General features: G+C 39.5%; 1 protein-coding gene across 2 annotated transcripts; it reads right to left on the bottom strand.

Annotated features, from left to right (window-relative positions):
* Positions 1 to 3053: 3053 nt before the first annotated feature.
* Positions 3054 to 3915, bottom strand: LOC144251750 (tropomyosin alpha-3 chain-like). Of its 2 annotated transcripts, XM_077794503.1 has the most exons (2): positions 3784 to 3851; positions 3054 to 3649 (listed from the first exon to the last, which is right to left on the bottom strand). In XM_077794503.1, exons 1-2 carry the CDS (start codon positions 3849 to 3851, stop codon positions 3169 to 3171), a joined length of 549 nt encoding a protein of 182 aa, XP_077650629.1. In that variant the 3' UTR covers positions 3054 to 3168. The 2 variants fall into 2 exon arrangements, with proteins under 2 accessions (XP_077650629.1, XP_077650627.1); XM_077794501.1 differs by having other exon boundaries at positions 3054 to 3915.
* Positions 3916 to 9625: the final 5710 nt, after the last annotated feature.

Raw genomic sequence — 9625 nt, 5'->3', positions numbered from 1 at the left:
GTGGTTTCCATCTCCACTGACCCATTTGGCAGGAGTGACAGGCTGCAAATTGTGATCTGGACTGACATCATATGATTTTTTTTGCCATTGCTAAATCTAGCCTACACCTGTTACAGAGAACACCAGGTGTTAGTGAACAGATGTTCCTGAGATTCACAAGGAAAAAAAGTTAACTGCTCCTCTATGCATCTTAACAAAAAAACATAATGATACCCATTAATACACCTTAATGGAAGGAATCGGGAAATCAACCCATACATACAATGGCACGTGTGTGTGTTGAGTCAAGTAAGTCAGTAGAGATGAGAATAGAGGAAGGCATTTTGGATTTTATTTTTTGTTTCTCTTTGTTTTGAGAATGAAGGTTAAAACTGTTTTGACTAAAGCAATCTCTATGCCAATCTATAATACAGGTACCACAAGCATCAAAGTTGTGGGACTGCATTAAAATGCAGACTTCTAGGCCAGTATCAGAGAATGAGAACTGGGAGGTCTGGCAATACACACTGAAAATAGTGGTTTTTACTAGCATCTTGTCTTTCTATGCACAATTTATTACTTCCTGTTCTTTTTTCTAGGCAGTTTGGATTTCAGGTCAGATCTTTGCAAATACCTCTCCATCAGGGTTCAGAAATTAGCCAACCATCAGTGTCACCACCACCACCCTTTCGTCTGCACAGACCTCTGACTTCCCACTCCAGCCAAAGCCGGAGAGACACAAAATCCAACCATGAAGAAAAAAGACAGTCTGAGGTTTGCCCAGACCAAGTAAATCCGTGGAGGCAGGTAACTGAGAGCCTCAGAAGATAGAGACGCAGGACAGCACAGAAAACATGGTGGAAAGGTATCAGCAGCCAGCATCCCAGAGCGGCTGGTTTTCCCCACCACACACTGCCTGGCACCAGCATTCAAGACTCAGAAATGACAAAGGCCAGATCACACCCTTTTGTCATATCCCACTGAGAAAATTAAGAGGATTTTTACAAGGAGATATTCAGTGTTATTCTATGATGAGCTATTTAGGGCGGGTTTAAAAGTTCACGTTAGAAGAGTGAGACTTTAAAACAGAAAAAAATTAACCTCCTTAAAATTTAGCATGGCCTATCACCCAAAAGAGATTTAGTTTTTGCCATTTAATCTGTTATTTGAAATTTTGTCAAAGTCCTGAAGGAAATACAATGTTCAGCAAGAACAGACCTGGTCCCTGCCTTTCCGGTGTTCATAATTCACTGGGAAAGAAAGTAATTAAGTAATCACATACACAGCAGCCTAATTGCAAACTGCACTGTCGTATAACAGAAAGGCTCCTGGTATTGTAATGGTATATGATAGAAGAACTTGACCTAGACTGAGGGGGGCAGGGGGGGCAGGGAAGGTGTCTAGGTAAAATTGCAATGTGATCTACGAACAGAAGAATGAGTAAAAGTTAACCAAACTCCAGGGTTGGAGCCATTTCAGATAACAGTAGAAATAACACGTACAAAGGCCCTACCCTGGGGTAAAGACCTTCAAACAAAAGACATGTGTGCTTCAGTGCAGAGAGCCAGGGAAAGGGGACCCAGGTGGGTCTGGAGCTCCCGACAGAGGCCAGACTTTGCAGGTACTTATGCTAAGTACATTGTTCTCAAAAAAACAATGAGAATCTTTAAAGGACTGAAGCAGGACTTTGTATGTTCAGATTATCTCTGAGATTGCAGTATAAAAAGCAAATGAAAAGGACTAAGGCTGGAGGTGAGATCGGTGGGGTTTGATGGTTAATTTCATAATACTTTTATTTATTTTTTTTTTTTGGAGGGGACTGGTTCTTTATTTCAAAAAGACACTTGTCAATATTCAGTATCAAAACAGTTGCACTATTGTTTGTCTTTCTCCCAACTGGCCCCAAAGAGACCACAACAAAGGAGAATACATTTTAAGCCAATAAGCTGCAGGATGTACACCTAACAGACCTCACGAAACCTCACCTAAAAAAGTGGGGATTGGGCTGGGAAAGAAACTTTGAAAGATCAGCACACTGCCAGCCCAGACTGCAGGACTCTCACAGCCAGACGAGATGGCCAGGTACCCCACCCCAAAGATGCAGTTTCAAAATAATATAAAATTTAAAAAGTTGTATACATAAGCTATTCAAGATTCTCCAGCACTGACTGATACAAAGCACAATGAGATGGCACTTTTAGATACAGCAGCTTCAGACCCAGAAAAGGGTGATGAGATGAGTTCATATGGCTAAATCAGTGGCCAAAACATAATTTTTTTCTTTCTTTCTTTTTTTTTTCAAGCAAGCAGGAGAGCAATTAAGTGGTCACGCAAGATTAAGGGGCCCATGATCCATTCTGTGAACACTTGGGAAGTGGGTAGAGATGGGAGAAAAATTTGGTCTCAGGGCTAAGAATATGGCTCAGTGGTAGAGCATTTGCCGAACAAGCACGAGGCCCTGGGTTCAATCCCCAGCACCAGAAAAACAAAAAGTCTCAGAGGTCTCACCATGTTAATTTGGTCATTTCTGATGAAAAAAAGTAAAAAATAAGAATACAGTTGTCTAAAGATACCTTAAAGCTAAAAATAAAACAAAACCTGAATAGCAAGGTTTTTGTTTTTTTGGCTAACTCCTCTTGGAATCACCTTTCTGGTTTGGCCAGTACTTTGCACAGAGCAATGAGGTTTGCCATAGTAGAGTCTTTCCCTGGGCTCTGTTTGGCTCTCAGTAAGGCAGGCCCATTCCTCTTTTCCTCCTCTATGGAGAGGGCAATAGGGATTAGGCTGGAAAGTTACCTTCCAAAAGTGAGAAGGGAATTAGATTGCTGCTTCAGAGCTATGAAATTATTGGAATGTTTTACAAATGGTTACTGTAACAACAAAAAAAGTAATTACAAAATGTGTACATCACAACATGCTTTTAAAGACACTTTGCGTTGTGCTCACATTCCCTTAAATGCTGTTCCCAAAGGTGCTCAGCCTCTAGCCCAGCTGGAATCTCTGGGAAGAAGCAGAGACAGTTTGGTGAAAAAGACAAGGGGGGTAGGGGGTTGAGGGGGTGTTGAAAGGAGAAAGCAGCCTTCCAGTTAAAAGATCAGCCCTCAGTTTCAAGGTCAGCTTCGGGCTGGCTGGCCTCAGGCGGAGTCAGGGTCAGAGGGAGGAGCAGCAGCAGGGCGGGACTGGGGAGCTCTACATCTCATTCAGGTCAAGCAGAGTCTGGTCCAGCATCCTTTGTGTACAGAGGTGCTCCTCTTTGGTGCATTTCAGCTTATCTTCCAAATCATCAATTGTCTTTTCCAGTTTGGCTACCGATCTCTCGGCAAACTCAGCGCGGGTCTCTGCCTCCTTGAGTTTATCAGTGAGAATCTTTATTTCTTCCTCATATTTGTCTTCTTTTTGAGAGTACTTTTCTTCAGCAGCATTCAGACACTTCAGGTTCTGGTCCATCAGTCTGATCTGCTCATCCATCTCTCGGCAACGGGACTCTGCCAGCTCAGCTCGTTCCTCTGTGCGTTCCAAGTCTCCTTCAATAATCACTAACTTACGAGCCACCTCTTCATACTTCCTATCTGCTTCTTCTGCAATGTGCTTAGCTTCTTTGAGTTGGATTTCCTGGAGTTCCATCTTTTCTTCATCTTTTAGGGCCCGGTTTTCAATAACCTTCATACCTCTCTCACTCTCATCAGCAGCTTTTTCTGCTTCCTCCAGCTTTTGCAGGGCAGTAGCAAGGCGCTCCTGAGCACGGTCCAGCTCCTCTTCAACCAGTTGGATCCTTCGGTTCAAGGAGGCTACCTCAGCCTCAGCCTGTTCCCGGGCCCGCCTTTCTCCCTCAACTTCCCGCTGGAGGCGCTCAGCCCTCTCCTCGGCATCATCCACTTGCTGCTGCAGAACCTGGATCTTGCGCTTCACCGCCTCAACGGTGGTGATCCCGGCCATGGTGCCCACCCAGCGGCTTCTCGTTATCTGCCTTCTGCCTCCTCTCAGCGCTGCAGCCGCTTCTCAATACTTTTAAATTTATGCCAGATTCCTGGTATAAAACATAATTTCTGAGTGTGTCTGTGAGGATGTTTTCAGAAGATTAACATTTGGATTGGTAGAGTGAGTGAAGAAAACCATTCTGACCAATGAAAGTGGACATGATACAGTTCAATCTATGAAGGGGCCCAAAAGAAGAAAGAAAAATAAGCAGAGGAAAAGTAAATTCTCTTGAGCTGAGAGATCCATCTTTTCCTACCCTCAAACCCAGTGATCTTGGTTCTAATGCCTTCAGAGATTTATATCATCGGCTCCCCCAGTTCTTGGGTCTTTGTGCCACTGACTATCCTGGGCCTCCAGTTGCAGATAGCACATCATGGGACTTAGCCTCCATTATTTCATGAGATAATCCCTATGAATAACTCCCTAAATCTTAACCTAATCTATCAGTTCTGTTTTTCTAGAGAACCCTGACTATCCCAGGGATCTATGGCATTAGCCTGAATAAGAGATAATGGTGACTTGGACAAGGATGGGCTGGGGAGACAGAGAAAAAAGGACTACTTGAAACACATTTCAGAGGCATCAGTGACACAACTGAATATGGATTGAACACAAAATTGAAGGAGAGGGATGATCCAGCAATGATGCCTATTGGTTTGGCTCATATCATCAAATGGAAGATGATGTTCTTCACTAAGGGAGGGAACACTTAAGAGAACTATGTATGGAGGGGGGAATACTTGAGTACACTTTTGGATGTGTTTAGTTTGAAGTGTTTCTGAGACATTTAAATCCAGACTTTGGGTAGAAAACTGAAATTTATGACATCAATGCTTTGGTGGCAGCTGAACTAGTAAGTGTGCATGAGATTACCTCGAGATCACCACACGAATCAATGGCAATACAGGGCACTGGTTCAGAACAGGGGTCCCCAAGTGAAGCCACCCAAGTTGAAAGCTCAGTTCTGTCCCTTCCTAGCAGTGCAACCATGAAGAAATTTGCTCAAATATTCTAAACCAAATTTTTCCTCTCTAAAAAACAGAAACAATAATATTTCTTACCTTACAATGCTAGCAGGGTGATTAACTGGCATGATTCATTAAAAACTTTTAGCATGGTTCTCAATATCTAATAATCACCACCCTACTTAATAAGTTTGGACGTCCCTTCTTTTAGAACATAACAGAGTAATTAGGACTCAGGGGCTTAGGCCTGAGCAAATCTAATACTTCATGGCTAGATAAAAAAGGATGAAGAACAATCAAGTGATGCCTTAATCTGCACTTTCCAAATCTACCCACCAGAGAAAACTAGGTCAGCAGGCACATCCAGAGCCTGCGAGATTGGCTGTCCCTCCTAAGGCAGCCAGAAAGAGAGATGCCAAGAGTTCTTGAAGAAGCCCATGTCAATGACCTGGTCCAAGATATAGAGGATATAGAGACTAAAACAGAAAAGGAACATATTGGAATTAGGTTATTAGCAGATCAGAAACTATAGATATAGAGACTGGAGAATTATCACTAACAGATTGGGTGCCCAGAGCTTCCTACTAAAGGTAGGTGGATAGGATTTGAGAAAACAGAGGATTTCATAATACTCTTAAATCTACATATGCCTGTTATTCAGAATTATCTACCCTAGAAATAGCTAAAAATTATATATATATATATAATATATATAATTTCATATATATGTACATATATATGAAAATTTTTTGTTCTTCTACCAGTTCAAACATGCAGAAGTGGCCTACCTCAAAAAATGAATATAAAAATAGAACTACTATATGATCTAGCAATCCCACTACTGAGTATATATCCAAAGGAAATGGAATAAGTTTGTCAAGGAGATATCTGCACTCCTAAATTCATTTCAATACTTTTCACAAAATAACCAAGAAATGAAAACAACCTAAGTGTCCATCAACTGATGAATGAACAAAGAAAATGTGCTACATAATAAAAAAAAGTATTCTCAATTTTATTATTTTTACAGTGGAATACTATTCAGCCAAAAAAAGAATGAAATCCTGTCATTTGTGACAACATGGATGGAATTGGAGATGATTATATTCAGTGAAATAAGCCAGGCACAGAAAGATAAGATTCATATAAGCTCACTCAAATCTAGAATCTAAAAAAGTTGATCCATAAAAATTGAGGTTAGAATGGTGGTTACTCGAGGTGAGGGAGAGTGGGGACAAGGAGATAGGAAAAGTTTGATCAATGGATACTAAGTTAGGTTACATTAGAACAAGAAGTTTTGATGTGCTATTTGCACCGTAGGGTGACTGTATAGGTAACAATAGCATATTTATACATTTCAAAAAGCTAAAAGAAAGGATTTTGAAATTTTTCACAAATGGTGAATATTTAAACTGATAAATATGTTTAAACTAATTTAAACATTATATAATATATACATGCATGTAAACATTACATGGCACCTCATTAATATGAAAATTTTTATGTTTTTATGTATTCGTTTAGAAATACATTTTAAAAAGTGGCAGTATGAAAATTTAATATTTTACATTGTATTATTATGTTATCTTTAAAAGCATATGGTGTCTGCTATTCTCAATTACTTTTATTATTTTAGGATGAAATGAATCAGGCAAGTATTTAGATGATTCAAAATCCAACTGAAAGCCACATTCAGAATGTTCTAAAAATGTTTATTGATATGTAGATGATCATGCTGGTAATAGTGCTGTCATCCTCAATGTTGTCCAGTGACAATAGGAGCTGGTCAAATATGCTGTCTTTGTTATGAGTAGTGTGTGGGTGTGGGTGTGGGTGTGTGGGGGTGTGGGGGTGTGGGTATGGGTGTATGTGGAGATAGAGGAAAGGAGACTGTGTATGCAATGTGCAATGGCAAGAAAACTTAATTAAAACCAAGTTTGGATTGAGACCAAATATATATAGCAATAGAATTTACATTATTAAATAAAGTATTGATATTGGCTCACGCTCCTAGAAGTCTATTCTCATTATTATGATAGCTTTTATTTTCCCCATTAGATTGATGAATTGCTGAAGGAAGCAAAAAAGTGAATTTGTCTTGGTAAGTGAAAATCATTTCATTGCTCGTGATTTTTTGTTGTTGTTGTTGTTCAGCCCCAGTGCTAAAACAGTCACAGGTTGAATACAGAGTGATCTCTAGCCTAGGTATTGTCAGTCAAAGGCAATTGTGCAATGTTTGTTTAAATGAAGAAATAATATTACCTTAAGCTTAACGAGGATCTTGAGAAATATTTTTTTAAAAAGATTAAATCTGCCTGTAGCTTTTTATTTTTCCTTCCCTTGAGTAGAAATGTTGTTCTGAAATGGCTTCAGGCTGGCATTGTCTGTTTATTTATTGATTGCATTTTTTCCCACAGTGCCAACAGCATTGGAGCCCTAAGGGTCATTTTCAGATGTAGCTTTTTTATTTCCTTAATTAGGACAATGTAATGTATTAAAGGAGGCAGAAACTGAAAAGTAGGTATCTTTCCACACACACCCATAGATACATATCTGCATCTGCAGTATTCTCTCCCCCATTTCCATCTCCTTGCTGCCCTGCCTCTCTTCAGGATCCCTTGGTTTCTGTTGGAGTTTGAGGGCAGGATAAAAAAAAAAAAAAATCACTCATCCCATGCTCACCTTCCAATTCCACACAGCTAAGAACTTGGCAAAGCCAGAAAGCAGAGGATCAAAACACAGTATCAGCTTTACCAGTGATCAAGCTGGATTGGATAACACTGCGCATTCCAAGCCCAATATCAGCTTTATGTAATGGGCCAGAGAGCTTAGAGCTCTTTGCTAAACCGTACAGGAAATACAGCTGAATTTCCTTCCTCTCTGCTCTGTCTACACCTTGGGACCCACTGGACCATGACTTGTTAACCACCTACAAATAGAGAAACAAGAACAAGAGACTCAGTTGGATCTGTCAGTGACAAGCTGACCACATGAAGACTTCAGACAGGCATGTTTAGCTCCTTGGAGCAATTGGGTCTGAGATACCAAGAGGAAAAAAAAAAATCAATGACTTGTCAACGCTTAACTTTGTCTAATAAACTGATGTGTCCCATTCTCACTAGTCAGAAAAAACTGTCTTCCTCCCAACAACAGAGATGATTAAGCAGGAAAAGGAAGGGCCACGGCACTTTTCCCAAGAGGGCCACTTATTCTAGTCACATATGAAGACATTATTGTATTTTGACAATGGAAATAATACACAGACTCATTTATTCTCCTTTGATATCAAGCACTTATAGATGACTTATCATTGCCCTAGAAATTCAAGGATGGAAAATACTGCACTGAGGTAACATTTAATTTTTTATGTTCACCATTTTGGCAATGATTGACCTTTTTCTCGACTGGAAGCAAGGGATTTCTGGAGATTGGCTAATTCAGTCTCTAAGAAGCTGGTACAGTTTGTTGTAAATGTGTTTTGCTTCACAGACAATAGTGCTGTGATGGAATGGTTGGTCCACGAGGCTGTGAATAAATGAATAAATCACACACCTGTTAAATTGTGTGTTGCATGTAATGAAGGGGTTGAAATGGTTTTTTTTTTAAAGCAAAATGTTGCTTCTCTCCATTTGCTGCTCCTAAACAATTTCTAAATGTAATATCTTGTATATCTTCCCTTTGAGTGAAGCCTAAAGTACTACATGGTGTTCACATATATAAATTCCACATCTACTTATTGTCCCCATCAATTCTCAGAGTTGCAAATAGAAACATTGCAATTTGGCATAGAAGCCAATTAAAATATATCATCATTCTGCTTCTGCCTCAGGTCCTAATGTAAATCAAAGATGGAGAAGTAGGAGTGGAAAAAGTCTCAACTGGCATCTGAGCATTCCACTCTCCTGGACAGGTAGACTATGAAAGGACATAATAGTGTGTAGGATGCTGGAGGAATCCACCACAGCCTTGAAGACTTAGACCTCAATTCCGGAGCATCTACCATGGCTGAGATCTCTATGCCAGGAACACAGTCATTGTGTCCACTGATCCAGATCAATGGAATGAAAGAAAACCACAAAACTGTTGGATCATAAAAGCTGTGCATGAATAGCTTCTGGGTCCTCAATTGTATCTTGTAGTTTTAAAAGCAATGTTCTCATTCAAAGTGAAAAAATGCACTCCATAATGAATGAAATTGTCATATCATTATCTAAACCAAACAATAATCACATTGATTTTTTTTTACCTATTTTTAAATTATTTTCACCCAAGATATTCATGGGAAAGAATACAGACTTTGGAGCCAGACTATTTAAATTCAAATGTAGTCTTCCATATTCTATTCATTTGTCATTGGTTAAACGACTTAGCTAACCTGAATTTGTTTACTAATCCAAAAACTAGGAATAAAATTATTATAGAGTAGAGCAGTCGAGGAAATCAAATGATATCATGTGTATGTGTGTGTTATGTAAGATGCACAGAATCGAGATTGAAATAGAGCTGCAGAAGTTAAATGATTTTACTGGACTGTGGCCACTTAATATCTAACTTGTCCTTCTGTGTTTGTCTAAGCAGCATCTAGAGTGGTTCTTTATGAAGTATCATAAAGAGAGAGAGAAGAAAAATTTTAAAAAACTGAAAAGAAAGAGGGGAAAATAGGAATTAAAATCAACTGAGCACCATATCACGGAGAAGCACAT

The sequence above is a fragment of the Urocitellus parryii genome, chromosome 2, assembly GCF_045843805.1.
Source record: "Urocitellus parryii isolate mUroPar1 chromosome 2, mUroPar1.hap1, whole genome shotgun sequence".
NCBI lineage: Eukaryota > Metazoa > Chordata > Mammalia > Rodentia > Sciuridae > Urocitellus > Urocitellus parryii.
Note: the sequence above shows the minus strand (reverse complement) of the source record. Positions and strands in the feature narration are given on the sequence as shown.

Coding starts and splice junctions, on each gene's coding strand:
- LOC144251750 (XM_077794501.1), bottom strand. CDS start 3,915: ATGGCCGGGATCACCACCGTTGAGGCGGTGAAGCGCAAGATCCAGGTT.